A 15,137-nucleotide genomic window follows, 5' to 3' on the forward strand; every position below is an offset into this window, starting at 1 on the left:
TCTAGTTATATTTCAAGAGGACCTGGAAATAAATTGCGAAAAGGCTGTGGAGAATGCTGGAATGACTGTTTCTTGAATGGATGGATAGCCAAATGGCATATCGAGTCAGATATGGTCTAGAATGCAAACGGATGATATGTTGCCGTGATAGTTAAGTTTATAAGTTTATACAAACATCGACAGGCAGGTCGGAATCTATATACATCATGAAAATGATACAAGCAGAAGTATGCATACATTGTGCCCTAGGACGTAAGTCACGAAAGCCCAAATAAGTGGCCCTTACTCAACAACATTCTCCTCAATAAGATTGAAGTCGTCGTCGAGGTAGAACCACTGGTCATACCGCGCCGGCCTAGGTGCAGCAGGCTTCTCATCAGACTCGGCAGGAATGTCAAACCGACGGGTAGCGGTGTGCTTAGACACAAAGCTGTGAGGAATGTCTGGCTGGGAGGTCTGGTTGTAGTTGATTTCATTTGTGTCGACCTTGCCCTTGACCAGGTCGAGCCAGTAGCTGTGACTTTCCTCTACCTTGGTTGTTGCGAATGTGGCGTTGACGTATCTGTTTCCTGTAATGGGTATGAGATCGTCGCCGCGGGCGACCTTGTAGTACTATTTTTCTTGTCAGCTTGGCTTTGATACTGTAATAATGGTAGAGGGTATGTACAGTGAACCAGTCGTAGTAGGATTTGATTAGGCCCGGGCGGTACTTCTCGACGTCTTTGAAGTCTACATATTGTTAGACATCTTTCTGAAGTGCGGACCAAAGAATAGAGAGGACATACTGTCAACCAAAGAAGCGATGGGATCCTCAACATCGATACCCAAGACCTTCCAATCCGTCTCGCCACCATCATTCAGCGCAAGCGCACCAAGAATCTTAATCTGCTTGACCTGGCCAGTATAACCAGGGTCTTGACCAATATCAAACATATCCATGGGGTCATTGTCGCCAGGCACATTGGTGAAGCTGTGGTTGAAATTCGGGCTCTCCCATGTCTGGGGAATAGATCCATACAGGAACGGATAGGATTTGTACGGCCAGACACTCTCGACAAACCGAGGCGCGTCATTCTTTTCGTCATGGAAGATGGGATTCAGCGGCTCCGGGCGCCGGATTTCGATCTTGCCGTCTGTCCCGCGGGGGATCTCGACGACGAAGTTGACGATTTGCTTTTCGCTGTCTTTGGGGTAGAGAGGCACGTCGTGCCAGAAGGAGATTGGCTCGCCGTTGTTCTCGAGCCAGACGCGCCATTCCTGGTAGTGTTGGTAAGGGTAAGGCCAGCCATATACCGGGGGAGCAAACATACCAGGGTATTTGGGGCACCGACTGTCCTGAGGCTGAGAGCATCGTAGTCAAAGGTCGATCCAGCGTGATTAACGGCTGCCGAAGCGACCAGGGCGGGCAGCATAGCCCAGGCAAAGCTCTTGCTGATCATGACGAATGCGAACGAGAAAGCTGGATGGTCGATGACGGTTCATCATCGGGACGGGGGATCAGCCCAAGATTTAAATCTCCGGGCATCTCGCCCCATAATAATCACCCCATAGACAGCAGCTCTCGAAGCTATCGAACGCTGATGAAAGACCTCTCCAAGAAGAGCGCTGTCCCACGTGCATTTCAGGGAGCATCTTGGCGCAGTGGGAGGCCAAGCCGCTATATCAGTGGGACGGCGCCCGGCAGCTGCACGATGGATTCGCGATCCCTTCTGGTCCAATTAGCGTGCTATATTGAGCAACGTGTGTGGGTGGTCTTGTGCTCTCGATGCAACGCCCCCAAGATTTCCCCTAACTGGCCTGACCCGTGCCTGATTCCTTGTATTTCATGTTGTTGCTCACCCCACGAGCTAGGGCAGCGAGCCCTATGTCAGTTGCTTTGTCTACGTCAAGGAGGTGCAATGGACAGTAGCTCAATGGAAGAAGGCGAAGCATGTAGTCCTCAGCCCTAACTTCGGTTCCAACCCAGCTCTTTATCATAATATTCCCCTCGTCCTTCTGCATCTTTGGTGTTTGCTTTCCCAGTTGGGAAGGTTCAGGCCTGTGGCAAACAATAGGAAAGAGCGATGGAGGCTTGAATAGGGTCAGATATTTGAAATAGCAGTAAGAAGTATAGTAGCTACAGCTTCGCAAAAGCAGATAAATACACCCCAGATGATTCTTCCTTGAGCCTCTTGTAATCCAAGCCCACCCAACATCTCTTTAGCACAAGTCTTGACACCGCGCATTCGCAGGTCAGTTGTTACATATAGGCCTTACACACGCCGCTGAAGATACTTACCACGCAATCATCACTCATCGTCCGACTCATCGTCCGACGTGTATGAAGATGATGATTCGTCAGGCCTAGTGCAGAATAGTTAGCTCTCAGGCATTGTTGAGGCATTGTTGTTGGTGGCCTACCTATTCTGTTTGTTAATGACTGCCACCACCGCCGCTGAGAATTTATCTCGTCGGTGATGGAGGCACAAATCCTCCAGATTCGGCGCATGGCTCTGCATAACCTCCGCAAAAACCTTGGCCTTGTCAGGTATCGGATTAGATGATGCTCTAGTTTTGTTAGCGGGTACTGTCTCACAGAGAATGACATCGGCTTACAGCGGCGTTGGACGTATTTCCTCTATTGTGTCCACTGTGAGCTGCTCCAAGCGTGGAAAGAGAGGCGGGGATGGATCTATGTCCATCCAGGGAGACAGATCATAGGTGCCCTTAATAACACAGTCGCGCAGCCACGGGCATGATTGCCCCAGAGATGTGAGTGATCGAACTGTGAGACTACTTTCAAAGCCGAGCTCAATTTCTCGAAGGTTGGGTAGAGTCTCGATCACTGGGATAAACTCGTCGTCCGTCAATGTCGGTGCAAAAACGTTCCCAAAGTTACTGCCGACAATCAGCCGGTGTAGGTCCCAGCCTTTAAGGATCTGAAAGTCATTGGCGCTGATCTCCGCCACGCCATAGTACAGGATAGTAAGATCTTGAAGATTGGTCAGCGGAGTAAGGTGCGGCCAGGGGTTCATGTCGCAGTCCGTCAGGCTGAGGGAAAGGAGTCTGAGATTTGATACTGCAGGCACAAGAAGCGGTACGGTTCTTGATTCTATTTGAACCTGCAGCTGTTGGATATCCTTGAACGGGCGGTCAATCTGTTGAAATAGGCTCACAAACATGTCGTGCGCGAGAAAGGCTTCTGCTTCTAGTCCTTCGAGGTCATCACGAGAGGCGAGAGAGAAAAGCACCCGCTCATCAATGTGCTGTGTGCTGCCGTCTATTACCCCTAAATAGCGTAGAGACTTGCATCGGTCAATGAATCCGCAGAGAGAACCGGAATTCAGCCCCCTGAGTGCACGGCCAATGACAACGCTCGCCAGTCGTGGACACCGTTTCTCCAGCAGCTGAAGCACGTCCTCGTTCCCAGCCGGCAGAGAAGCATAGCAGGAAATGTCTTCCAATGCTGGTTGGATATACTGGCCAATCCAGGCTTCCTCATCCTGCGCGTCAATGACAACAGATCTGAGACGCGGGAATCCCAGTGTTCGGAAGTCATCGTGGTACTTGCCCTCAGGGCCGTTAACTCTGAGCTCGCGGACGTACCGTGCGTAGAATTGCTGCCGGCCTCTGTCGTGTATTGCGGCGAGGTCTGTCGGTTGTGGGGTTTCCCATAGTATGGGGATTGCCTGGGCGGCCCATGTCTTGCTGACCAGCAGGACCGACCGGAGAGAGGAGCGGTCGCCACGGAGGCACTGCACTATGCGGCTTATGAGCTCGACAGGAAATTGAGCTAGTCCCATACCGACGGTGTAGCAAAATAGCAAGGGGAATTGTTTGTTAAGGTGTCTGCTGAGACGCGGGGAAGGACAAGTCAGTGGGGGCTGGATTGAACCAACGTGATTCTGCAAACCCTAACAACATCAAGTATTCCATCAACAAGTTACAAGATACTATAACGGATAACTATCATAGAAACGACCTCAATAATCCCCATCAACCCAATCTTCCCACCCACTCCCCAACACCGTCTCCCTATCCACCGCCGCCTCAATCTCAGTCGTATACTCCCTCTCAGACGTATCAGCCCCATCCCCCGTATTCCCAATCTCATAATACAACGGCGTCGCCCCCTCCGCCATCGTCGTCCATCCCTCGGGATGGATAATATCGCTGAGCTGCGAGTTCTGGTATATCACCCGCGCAAGCACCCGCCACGGTCGACCGAGGTATACCTGCTCGCTAAGATCTGTTCCAGATTTGCCGGAGATGTCGCAGTTGTTGAAGCAGTACCATGATGGGTCGTCGTCGGTTTCGCGGCTCATGGCGGTTATGTACCCTTTACCTGAGGATACGATGTCGCAGCTTTCGTACCAGGAGCTGGCGTCGCCGAAGATGTAGTCCGTTGCACCTAGTTCTCTTAGCGTGGCCTAGGGATAAATGAAGAAGAGGCGAGAGGGAAGTAGGTACCTTCGATGTAGGAATTAGAGTAGTACTGGATACCCTCGCGTGCGTAGAGCGTGTCTTGGTACCCGATAAACTGGCAACCGTAGTAGCCCTGGCGTTCTCCAGTAGCTGCCAGTCTTTAAGCTCCAGTAATTAGCAATGCGGCAGGTTACTAGTAAGGTCAAATGGAGAAAAGGTACATACGCAACAGCCTGAGTTCCCGCCCCATACCCATTCACAACATTGATATTATACATGGCGAAGTCATCCATAGCGACGTTGACGGTCGCACTAGCCACCAAGTTCCCGGCCTCAGTGGAGGTCATTGTATGGGTGATAGTGACGGTATTCCCATCATAGCTGCTCGAATCAGTTGTCTCGCCGTAGAGAGTTAACGGGCCGCCATATTCGAAAGCCAGCTGTTCCTCGTACGTCCCGGCTGCGATGGAGATACAGGCCTCGGAAGTAGAAGAGCCAAGTGCTGCGATTGCGTCGGCGATTGTCGAGTATGTTCCGCTTCTGCCGACTGTGAGACAGTCTGATGGGATATCTGCTCGTGACACGCGCTTGGGGCGGGTATGTGGTGCGGACAGAGCCGCGGTTGCGATGCCGAGAATTGAGAGATAGTGGAGAAAAGTCATAATGGATAGGGCTGGATATTTAGGTTGTGATTTACGTCAGTAGTTGGGTGCTGGAGTATATTTTCCGATAGTGGAAGTGAAATTACCCCGAGTTCTCTGGAGCCGTGAGCAGAGCGAATTGGAATGGGAATGGCCCCATATATGGTAAAGAAATGCAGCTGCATTTCCCAGCGGAATAACTTTGTCTGGCTTCAAAGCTGACTCGGCATAACGACTCGACAAGGCCCGCTGTGTCAAACTTGTCATAAGTGACAATAATAATTCCTGCAATAGGAACGCTTCGACTCCCCAGAATCCGTCGGACATGCGGGGACCCCGCTGCCCTGAAACAAAACTCGTTTTGTCTCCGTTTCAGGCTAAAAGAATACGTCAAAAAGGATTTGCGTCCTCGCGTGGCTAAAAAGGCTTGGATGAGTTCCTGCGGGGCCAAGAGGAGCTGTGGTGTTGGATGTACTTATATCGCACTCTCTTCCAGGGTGAATGATCAACCTGGACAACAGCATTCGCCCTACAATTATGGCATTCAAACCTGCTGCGCTTCTTTTACTTGCAGGGACAAGCTGGGCATCTCCCTCCCCTGTCCAACGAGCAGACGCTGCCTGCACTCCAACAGCAGGAGAATCCCCTAGCACCGACGATGTCCCAGCCATCGTGGAAGCAATCTCGTCATGCGGCAATGGCGGGACAATTGTCATCCCCGAGGGGTCTACCTACCACCTGAACACCGTGCTCGATCTGGACGGGTGCGCCGGCTGTGAGTTTCAGATAGAGGGGACGCTCCTGTTCTCGGACGACACGGACTACTGGAATGGGGAGACGGCCATGATCAATGTGAAGGATGTTGAGGGGTTGACTATGCACTCCCTCACGGGATCGGGCGTGATTGATGGAAATGGACAGGCTTCGTAGGTGTCCGGACTCGTTTCGTGTTTACGATCGTGACTGCAAAGACTAATGATTGGTCCCTGCAGGTGGGATCTTTTCGCTGAAGATGAAAGTTATGAGCGCCCTACACTGCTGTATATAACCGGCGGGAGTAACATCAACGTGTCGAATCTGCGCCAGACGAACCCTCCTAACGTCTTTGTATCTGTCAAAGGAGGAACTACAAACGCTGCATTCACCGATCTCACCCTCGATGCGGAATCTATGTCTGACAACGACCCTAAAAACACAGACGGGTTCGACATTGGTGAGAGCACATATGTCACGATCTCAAATACAACTGTTGTCAATGACGATGACTGTGTCGCCTTCAAGCCCGGCTGCGACTACCTCACCGTAACCGATATCACCTGCACCGGATCTCATGGTCTTTCTGTCGGATCCCTAGGGAAGGGCAGCGACGACACCGTGAGTAACGTCTGGGTCGAAGGCGCAACAATGATCTCGTCTACCAAAGCCGCGGGTATCAAGACGTACCCCAGCGGCGGCGATCACGGACTGAGCACTGTGAAGAACGTTACGTGGAAGGATGTCGTCGTTCAGGATTGCGAGTACGCCATTCAGATCCAAAGCTGCTACGGCGAGGAGGAGGACTATTGTGAGAGTAACCCCGGGAATGCGGTCCTCTCCGGAATTACTTTCCAGGGATTTAGTGGAACGACCAATGACAAGTATGATCCTGTAACTGGGAACTTGAATTGCGGTGCGGATGGCGAGTGTGATGTCTCTGTTGCGGACTATACGGTTAAGGCGGCCTCAGGGGATGGCGAGGTGCTCTGTGCCAATACGCCTTCAGATCTGGGTGTCTCTTGTTCTTCTGGGGCATCGGGATGATCTGTAAGTTAACTTGCAGATAAAAGTTATGTGCCAGCAAATGGTGCTTTATTCTTCGAAGTGACAATAAAGAAACAGAAGCCGAGGATTCAGTGGGGACCACCTCTATATATCAATACCTCCCTTTTAGGAAGATATATCACTGTGTTGAGAGAGTTGGCAGGATTGGGTTTCAACGACAACGGAAGTAATGGACCTATGACGGTTGGAAAATGTTTCCCCTGGATCAATTGATTGCTTCTGGCTGACTCTGTAGCTGCTAGTACATAAATAGTTTTAATGGCGCTGCTCTAAATGCCGTACTTGCCAAGCGCCGCGATAAGATGTCGATCTACAGGCCTCGCTTAGAAAGATCCTTTTAAAGTTCGACAAGGCTGGCATTTCACTCGTCCATTAACCCCGACTGGCCACATGTCGGACCGAGATAAGCTTCACCAGGGGGCCAGCAGGGCTAACGTTTCATGCCCTGCTTGCGAAAACAAAATTGATAGGTCGAGGATGCAACGATATATTAAATTTCCCCGGATTTGCTGCGCCCGGGCATTTATCGGCGGTAAATAAATTAATCCACCATGTCTTGAAGAATACCCTTGTCTGGTGGCTGTCTTTACGAATGTGGGCAATGGGACGTAGGGAAACTTCTATAAGAAGGGGCCATGAGCCGTGGAAATCGTTGATTCCAGCTCGCCAGTTTCTCTTTGGCTTGGTCTCTAGAGATATTTGATTGATTGATCCTGTATTGAACATCACAATGATCTACTCTACTCTGTTGACCGCGAGTCTTATCACTTCAGTGTACGGACATGGATACCTAACCATCCCAGCAAGTCGCACCCGGCTCGGGTTTGAGGTGAATTTGACCCATCCATGTACAAATCGTATATCTAACTATCCAGGCCGGCATCGACACATGCCCCGAATGCTCAATCCTAGAGCCCGTCTCGCCCTGGCCCGACCTCGAAGGCCCCCAAGTCGGCCGCAGCGGACCCTGCGGCTACAACGCCCGCGTGAGCGTCGACTACAACCAGCCCAGCGACAACTGGGGCAACGAGGTCGTGGAGACCTATGCCCCCGGCGACGTGATCGAGGTGCAGTGGTGCGTCGACAATAACGGCGACCACGGCGGCATGTTCACCTACGGCATCTGCCAGAACCAGACCCTGGTCGACAAGTTCCTGGACCCGGACTACCTCCCTACAGAAGACGAGAAGCAAGCTGCCGAGGACTGTTTCCTGGAGGGCGAGCTGAAGTGTACGGATGTTGATGGGCAAGAGTGCGGATATAGCCCGGACTGCACGGAGGACCAGCCTTGTTGGCGTAATGACTGGTTTACGTGTAATGCGTTCCAGGCTGATTCCAACCGTGGCTGTCAGGGTGTTGACGGGGCGGAGTTGAATTCGTGCAAGACCACCATTGCCGGTGGGTATACTGTTACCAAGAAGGTGAAGATCCCAGACTACTCGTCTGAGCATACTTTGCTCCGGTTTAGGTGGAACTCGTTCCAGACGGCGCAGGTTTATCTGCACTGTGCGGACATTGCCATCTCTGGCTCTGGCTCTGGTTCTACAACCTCCAGCTCTACAGGTACTGCCACCACCTCAACATCTACATCCACATCTACATCTACAACAGCGACTTGCACTGCCAAGGCCAGCACCCTCCCCGTGACATTCGAAGAACTTGCGAGCACAGCTGACGGAGAGGAACTCTTCATTACCGGCTCAATCAGCCAACTAGGATCTTGGTCTCCTGACGACGCGGTGGCGCTGTCTGACAGTGACTACACCGAGTCGAATCCGCTGTGGACTGCAACGGTGGAATTGCCCGCTGGTACGGAATTCGAATACAAGTTCATTAAGAAGAATAGTGGCAGTGAGGTTACCTGGGAAAGCGACCCGAACAGGAGCTATACGGTGCCTACTGGCTGTGATGGTGACAAGGCAACGGTTACTGGGACGTGGCGGTAGACTGATTTGGTATGTTTATATATTATATGAAGTATATTTATCGACAGTGACGACTCTTGTTTTATATAATGTACAGGTCAAACCCAAACTTGTGTCTGAATACGTGTAATTCGCGCCATCGGCTGCCGTCAGCTAAAAATGCAGTGCAGCCAGTCAGATCCACCGGTGGTGCTCGGATGGAGAGTGACACCAGAAGGGTCATAGCTTAGTGAGCGACTGGCCAGTTCAGAAGGCGCACCACTGCATGAAGTGCAGTGGTGGAGCTTATATAGCAAGGCTGTTGGCTTTTCCCATGTCCCGAACGCTTGTCGTTACGGTGCACCACTCGTGGGTTTGGTCAGACTCCCAACAGCCCCCAGAGTCTAAAAATGCAGTGATGGATTCGTGCCTTCGTGCCTTAGTCCATCTAGGTTTCTCTAACTCAGGACAAAACTAATAATAGCAAAACCTTGGAAGGAAAGTATTTATCAAGGCTAGCCTTAAAAACGTTGCAGAATACAGGTAGAAAGGGAGAAAATACTTGTTTAATAACGAAGTATAGTATATACTCTCCATTTCCTGTAACTCACGATAGACTAGGTAACCGTCATCCAGAGCCTTATTTCTGTCAGATTCAGCCACCGCCAGAGACTAAAAATGCAGTGATGTGTGCTGTGGGGCGGGTCGCGCTGAACTTAGTCGAAACTGGCAATGAAAGGCGATACATAATGTCTGTAAGCGGTAATCTACATGGAGAGTATGGAGAATGGACAGAATACCAGGATGGCTATCTTAACGAGGATATGGAGTTGTCAGATCATCGAGTTCCCCTGCGGAGTACGGGTACGGGTACATCATAATGGAACGGAGAGACTTCATTCAGGTCCGGATCGCTCTGAGACTCCACGGCCGCCAGAAACTAAAAATGCAGTGCTGCCCGCTTTGCCCGTGAAATGGACCAATTGAACGAGCCCGGTGGGTCTCCAGAATCTGGGATGTAACCATTCAGTCAACGCTGGAGGCAAAAGCCGTACGATAAAACATCTACGGAAGGTATCCTCTACATAGTGAATGAAGTATAGAAAGGGGGAAGAATTGCCCCAAGTATAGTGGTTATATAGGTAATTTCCTTTAACATCACAAAAGAGAGAATCTTCATTCCGGACTTGAGCCGTAGGAGATTGAACAGCTGGCGGTCCGCATGGCCGTTCCAGCCTTGCGGGCTGCCAACCCGTCCAGGACCCTAAAAATGCAGTGCTGGCCAAGACAAGTATGTCCAAGATCTGTGCAAACTGCAACCCCAATATGGAAAGGTGCATGAATGCCCTGCCCATTAAACAAATCTATGTAAAGCCTATCTATACCTTTCCATTCTTGCGCCAAGAATAAGCGACGGAGGCGTCCTTTTGTTACGCTATAGAGAATACTTCGTTTACTGTACAAATACTTTAACAATGATATAGGCGACAAGCTAGCACTTTACCGGGTTCGTCAATGTGCACAAGAGTTCCACGAACCAGACAGCCGGGACCGCTCGTGAAAGTGTGGTCAGCCATACAAGACCCGGGACCATACTTTCAAGGTACTACAGGGATGATCCTGGTTTACGGAAGAACGTCTTTAAATAAAGTCCATCATATTAACAACTTCCCCTCTAGCAAGCAGAATGCAAAGGAATGACAGTACAGATCTGTAGTAAAGCAATATAGAAGCAAACTGGGCGACGCTAGCCAGCCCATCTAGAAGGAATGACAATTAAGATATAAACAAGGCTATTATGACTCCCATTCCTCGCATCAGATATTATGAGGGGAAGACAGGCGCATCTCCACCTATCTTGCCAGCGCAAGCTTGTTTCTTTAAACGCATGCGATGTTGAGAGTATGGGGAACGACGCCAGTATCCTGGGGGAACTTGGCGTAGTTCTGGCGGCCGTTGACCGAGACGACGTCGATCCAGTGGCCCTGGGCGTTCTTGCCGGTGACCTTGCAGTTGGCGCCCTCGACGACGCCCGAGGTGATCATGACGGAGTCGACGTGGAAGGGGTTGAACAGCTCCGGGTAGTTGGCCTTGACGGAGACCGGGTGGTTGTTGGTTGGGATGTCGGCGGCCTGTCCGTGGCCGCTCTGCTCGTTGGTGAAGACGACGGTGCGTGAGCCATCAGAGCGGATGGTGAGGGCTGAGGCGGAGGCGGCCAGGAGGGCAACGGCGGTGGAGGTGATGAACTTCATTTTGTTAAGGATGTTAAGACTTTGTCTAGATAGTGGATAGAGGAGTTTTGGTCTGGGACTGGAGGCTAGATTGATACTGATGAAGAAAAAGACTGAGTAGAGGCAGGAAGCACCGACTCTTTATATCTTTTCTTCGGTCTCTATTCAGGCATCGCCACGGCAGCGTTGCAGCGTTGCAGTATCCAAGATCCAAATCAAGAGCATCCGGTGTCTGTCCCAATGTCGAAGGATCAGAAACATGTCATATCAAGCCTACAGGGCTGTCGAGGTGGACCCCAAGGTTGCCCGCTAGAATCTATTATTTGTCTATATTTAACCCTCGGTAGTAGCGGCATGATCTTGGATCGCAATTTCCGTGGCTCTGGCTCCTCCATTGAGGCATCTAACAATGCTTTTTGTCACCCGACTGTCCATGGTGTACGCTGTACAGCCTCTGCGCGCGCACCCGATAGGCCTACCGCCGAGGACCGGGTTGCCTTTTGCGGAGAACAGCACCAGTGGCTTGCCAAGTTCGTATGTCTCTTCCATGTCTCACTCTGACTGTATCCATGTCAGGCTCGCGGCTGAAGGACAGCACGCGACCGGGTGAGATTTCCAGCGAGGGTCGTTGCTCTGGTCCGTAGAGTATGGCTCTCGCAAGACAAGACAATGAGTACCACACGTAAACTCTCCGAGGAGATTCATGAAGTCACAAAGTGAAATCCAGATGTCAAGCTACATTGATGACGCTGGAGAATACGAGGCAGCGGGGGAATACGAACAGCTGCAGTGTCTGCGCGAAACCGGGGACAATGTTTGCCGAGCCTGTCGTTTGAGGGCTGTGTCAATTAATGGTCAGTGCGACGGCCAACACAAAGCTCCAAAGTCAGTACCAGGACCAAGGGCTGTACAAAATCCTGTGCGTAACTCCAGCCTTGCATGCATTTTTAGACGAGGCAGTGTCTATCAACCACCGGCGACCGACGTGGCACGGCGCAGCAGTTCCCCAGGTTCTGCTGCTTGGCTGACGTCGAGAGTCAGAATCCGGTATATCGAATATTCTCGGCATTCGGCACCCTTCGACGTCCCAGAAACATGGCGTTAGGCGTCCCATGCCATGATTGGCGAGCCAGAAATGCATCTGGAACCTGGCGACTGGCACTGGCGAGACGCCTTAAGGCTGAACTTTGTTTGCAGACGAGGCTGAGTGCCGAGCGGCTTATAGGGCACCCTGTGCGATGGTTGAAGTTTCCGGGTCCGCAAATATTCCCCCCGGGTTTGCCATTTGGGCTCTAGAAACAGCTCTCCAGACTGAATGATGTCTGGCAGTTGGGCCTTTTCTTTCTGGGCCTTTTCTTTCTCAGCTGCTGCTGCTTTTTAACGACGATCAGGCTCAGGCTCAGTCAGTAGACAGTAGTATAGACTTGGACTTAGTAATTATACCGTCCGGTCCTTTTTGAAGTTGCACTTCTGCAGGAGGAAAACCTGCTAAATATAACAAGATCTGCATTGACTGGTCAAGGCTCCCGAAGGCAAACAAGACCTACGCGATGAATACTGTATTTTCACTTTATCCCCGAATACCAGTCGTACATATCGCCTATGTGGACGAGCCAGGCTTTAGGCGAACGGGCTGGCCTCCGCTCGGTACAAGCGCCCAAATTTCACCGTCGGATATTACCTGCATATGGTTCAGACGGTATTGTTCCTTCGCGGGTGTTCCGGGATCGACTGATGCAAATCTCATTGAGGATTTCAATGAGCAGCTTCTTCAGTATTCCGGAAGGTGGCCTGAGCTAAATACCGTGCTAGTCATGGACAACGTACGCTTCCATCGTTCTGACCGGACTGAAGAGCTGTGTCCGAAAGCCGGGGTGAAGCTCCTCTATCTGCTTCCCTATTCGCCAGGCCTGAGTCCTATTGAGTAGTTCTTTGCTGAGTTTAAGGACCTTCATTCGGCGTGCCCGGATTGGAAGATCTACGACAATGCTGAGCAAGAATCCGATCAGTTTCTCGAACGGTGTATTGATGTGGTTGGTGCGAGGGAGAAAGGGCAGAAGGCCACTTGCGGCACGCAGGTCTAACAGGAGAGAAAATTAGCTAGGGAGTACAGCAGGGAAAGATAAAAAATAAGATACTCTAGAAGAGCATGTATTTGCTGGTATCACCAAACTTTGTATATCTTTTGAACTACTTTGAAACCACTACCTAGGCTTATATTCGCATACGACCCGAAAGAAAATTTAGGGTGAACGACCTTGGGTCTCAAAACCAGGTCACTTGGGTTGTGTGACTCTGAGCCATGCCTGAAATTTGAATTGACGTATCTCTGTCCCAGTATATCTTGAGCATCCGCAGCCTGTATGAAACCATTAGTCTGGAGGCAGCAAGGCAGCATCACTTGGAAAGACCCCGGATCATTGCTAATTTCAAACCACTATATTTGTGATCGACAATGGACGCAGATCAGTTCATGTAGGACAACTAAGCTCATCTACAAGCAAATGCAAAAGCACCATCAAGGAAAATGCACACTGATTTACGATCTGGGCTGGGTGTCGTATCTGCATGTGTCCCCCGTCTGCGGTTTAAAACAGTGACGTGTCTGGGCATTATGCAAGGGTGTTTCAGCAAAAAGAATGATAAACCTTACTTGGCGGCCGGTGACGAGAGTCCACATGATATTAAATGGTAGCTGTCATTTGTCAACTGTACTGGAAAAGACGGTCAGAGAGCAAAGGTTGGACAGCTGCACGGTCTTCCACAATAAATCGGGAAAGCCTTCTTGGGCTTATTGAAGATACAAAAGATTACTGTATATTCCTTTGTATGGCAATGATTTCGATGGCTTTAGCCAGCCGCGCGGCATTGATGAAGTGGCAGGATACATAACTACCGCTGAATATCATTGAAGACCGAGTACACAGGATACGAATTGTCACCAAGAAGCCACGTAACCATCAGAATCCAATATGGGGTCAAACCAACCTCGTCGATTCTACTTGATCACATCCCCAAGAACCGGATCGAACCTTCTGTTAAAGATCCTGGCATTGGAAGACCAACCCAACGTTGCCTTCCGCGAAGATGGAGGTTACTTTTTCATGCCGTTAGTTATTCTAAGGACAGAGCTGGGCTGTTCTTGGACACCTCTTGAACATCTCAGCACCGATCAGAAAAGACAGATCGAAGAGTGCACGAAGAGCTGTTTCAATGAATTTAATCGGCATATCGAAAGTGCGGAATCCCGCGGACATATCGTGGTCGTCAAAGAGCATTCCAATTTTTTGACTGAGCCGGTTGCGAAGACCCGATTCTTGTTCGGCGAGCAGAGTGCCATTCAAGAGATGCCCTGGACGTTACAAACCCCCAATGAGTTGATCCGAACCAACGCCCGCTCAGTCCACAACGAGACAGTACTCTCCGATGAATTCCTCAAGACTTGGCTACCGGTTTTCCTCATCCGGCATCCTGCACTCTCTTTCCCTTCATTCTACCGCGTCTTTGCGAAGGCTAAAGGTATGGAATTTGCAAAGTCAGTTCCAGGACGTCGCTCCTGCGAGATGACCATGACCATGCGATGGACACGGAGGTTACATGCCTTTTACCTTGAACACTTCAACGAATGCAATATCCGAGCCGATCAGGGAGACGCAGAGACGGGCACCTGGCCCATAATACTGGATGCGGACGATATCATGACCCAGCCTGCGGTGCTCGTCAGGCTCTGCAGCATTATTGGGCTCGACAGCGATAGACTGCGCTATACATGGGGCCAGTCGAATCAGCCCCAGCCTCTCTGGGCCCAAACGTTTAAAACGACACTCGACAGCTCCACTGCAATCATCACCACAAAGACTGCTGGTGATATCGACATTGAGGAAGAGGGAAAGAAATGGAGGGAGGAGTTTGGAGAGGAGGACGGCCAGATGGTAGAGCAATATGTGCGAGCAGCGATGCCGGATTACGAGTTCTTAAAATCTAAAAGGCTTCGGGCGTGACGCTGTGTGTGTGTGTGTGTGGTGTTTGATGCCACCTACATGTATTTACCTCTCCGTATGCTTAATTGCTTAGTCGAGCTTAATAGTAATCCAAGCATGACAATCTGTTAACTGGCTGTCTGTATATTTGAGTAC

At 50.7% G+C, this 15,137-nt stretch overlaps 7 protein-coding genes across 7 annotated transcripts; 3 read left to right on the top strand and 4 right to left on the bottom strand.

Moving 5' to 3' along the window:
* Positions 1-59: 59 nt before the first annotated feature.
* ASPSYDRAFT_194339 (uncharacterized protein) lies at positions 60-1,567 on the bottom strand. The gene is made up of 4 exons (XM_040843689.1): positions 1,311-1,567; positions 786-1,257; positions 668-729; positions 60-612 (listed from the first exon to the last, which is right to left on the bottom strand). Exons 1-4 carry the CDS (start codon positions 1,437-1,439, stop codon positions 283-285), a joined length of 993 nt encoding a protein of 330 aa, XP_040709077.1. The 5' UTR covers positions 1,440-1,567; the 3' UTR covers positions 60-282.
* A 496-nt stretch (positions 1,568-2,063) lies between these two features.
* On the bottom strand, positions 2,064-3,796 carry ASPSYDRAFT_128506 (uncharacterized protein). The gene is made up of 3 exons (XM_040840499.1): positions 2,596-3,796; positions 2,401-2,547; positions 2,064-2,343 (listed from the first exon to the last, which is right to left on the bottom strand). The coding sequence occupies exons 1-3, from the start codon at positions 3,780-3,782 to the stop codon at positions 2,289-2,291; spliced, it is 1,389 nt and encodes a 462-aa protein (XP_040709078.1). The 5' UTR covers positions 3,783-3,796; the 3' UTR covers positions 2,064-2,288.
* A 166-nt stretch (positions 3,797-3,962) lies between these two features.
* Positions 3,963-5,066, bottom strand: pmeA (putative pectin methylesterase; the record flags this gene model as incomplete). Its single annotated transcript, XM_040841136.1, has 3 exons — positions 3,963-4,390; positions 4,450-4,562; positions 4,630-5,066. 3 exons carry the CDS (start codon positions 5,064-5,066, stop codon positions 3,963-3,965), a joined length of 978 nt encoding a protein of 325 aa, XP_040709079.1.
* Positions 5,067-5,582: 516 nt separating this feature from the next.
* Positions 5,583-6,845, top strand: ASPSYDRAFT_140493 (putative extracellular exo-polygalacturonase; the record flags this gene model as incomplete). Its single annotated transcript, XM_040841056.1, has 2 exons — positions 5,583-5,971; positions 6,038-6,845. 2 exons carry the CDS (start codon positions 5,583-5,585, stop codon positions 6,843-6,845), a joined length of 1,197 nt encoding a protein of 398 aa, XP_040709080.1.
* A 751-nt stretch (positions 6,846-7,596) lies between these two features.
* ASPSYDRAFT_54588 (uncharacterized protein) lies at positions 7,597-8,812 on the top strand (the record flags this gene model as incomplete). Its single annotated transcript, XM_040848873.1, has 2 exons — positions 7,597-7,695; positions 7,742-8,812. The coding sequence occupies 2 exons, from the start codon at positions 7,597-7,599 to the stop codon at positions 8,810-8,812; spliced, it is 1,170 nt and encodes a 389-aa protein (XP_040709081.1).
* A 1,628-nt stretch (positions 8,813-10,440) lies between these two features.
* ASPSYDRAFT_40095 (uncharacterized protein) lies at positions 10,441-11,199 on the bottom strand. The gene has a single exon (XM_040846013.1). It carries the CDS (start codon positions 11,020-11,022, stop codon positions 10,651-10,653), a length of 372 nt encoding a protein of 123 aa, XP_040709082.1. The 5' UTR covers positions 11,023-11,199; the 3' UTR covers positions 10,441-10,650.
* Positions 11,200-13,773: 2,574 nt separating this feature from the next.
* ASPSYDRAFT_40096 (uncharacterized protein) lies at positions 13,774-15,118 on the top strand. The gene has a single exon (XM_040846014.1). It carries the CDS (start codon positions 13,974-13,976, stop codon positions 15,000-15,002), a length of 1,029 nt encoding a protein of 342 aa, XP_040709083.1. The 5' UTR covers positions 13,774-13,973; the 3' UTR covers positions 15,003-15,118.
* Positions 15,119-15,137: the final 19 nt, after the last annotated feature.

The sequence above is a fragment of the Aspergillus sydowii genome (genome assembly GCF_001890705.1).
Source record: "Aspergillus sydowii CBS 593.65 unplaced genomic scaffold ASPSYscaffold_1, whole genome shotgun sequence".
In the NCBI taxonomy this organism is placed as follows: Eukaryota; Fungi; Ascomycota; class Eurotiomycetes; order Eurotiales; family Aspergillaceae; genus Aspergillus; species Aspergillus sydowii.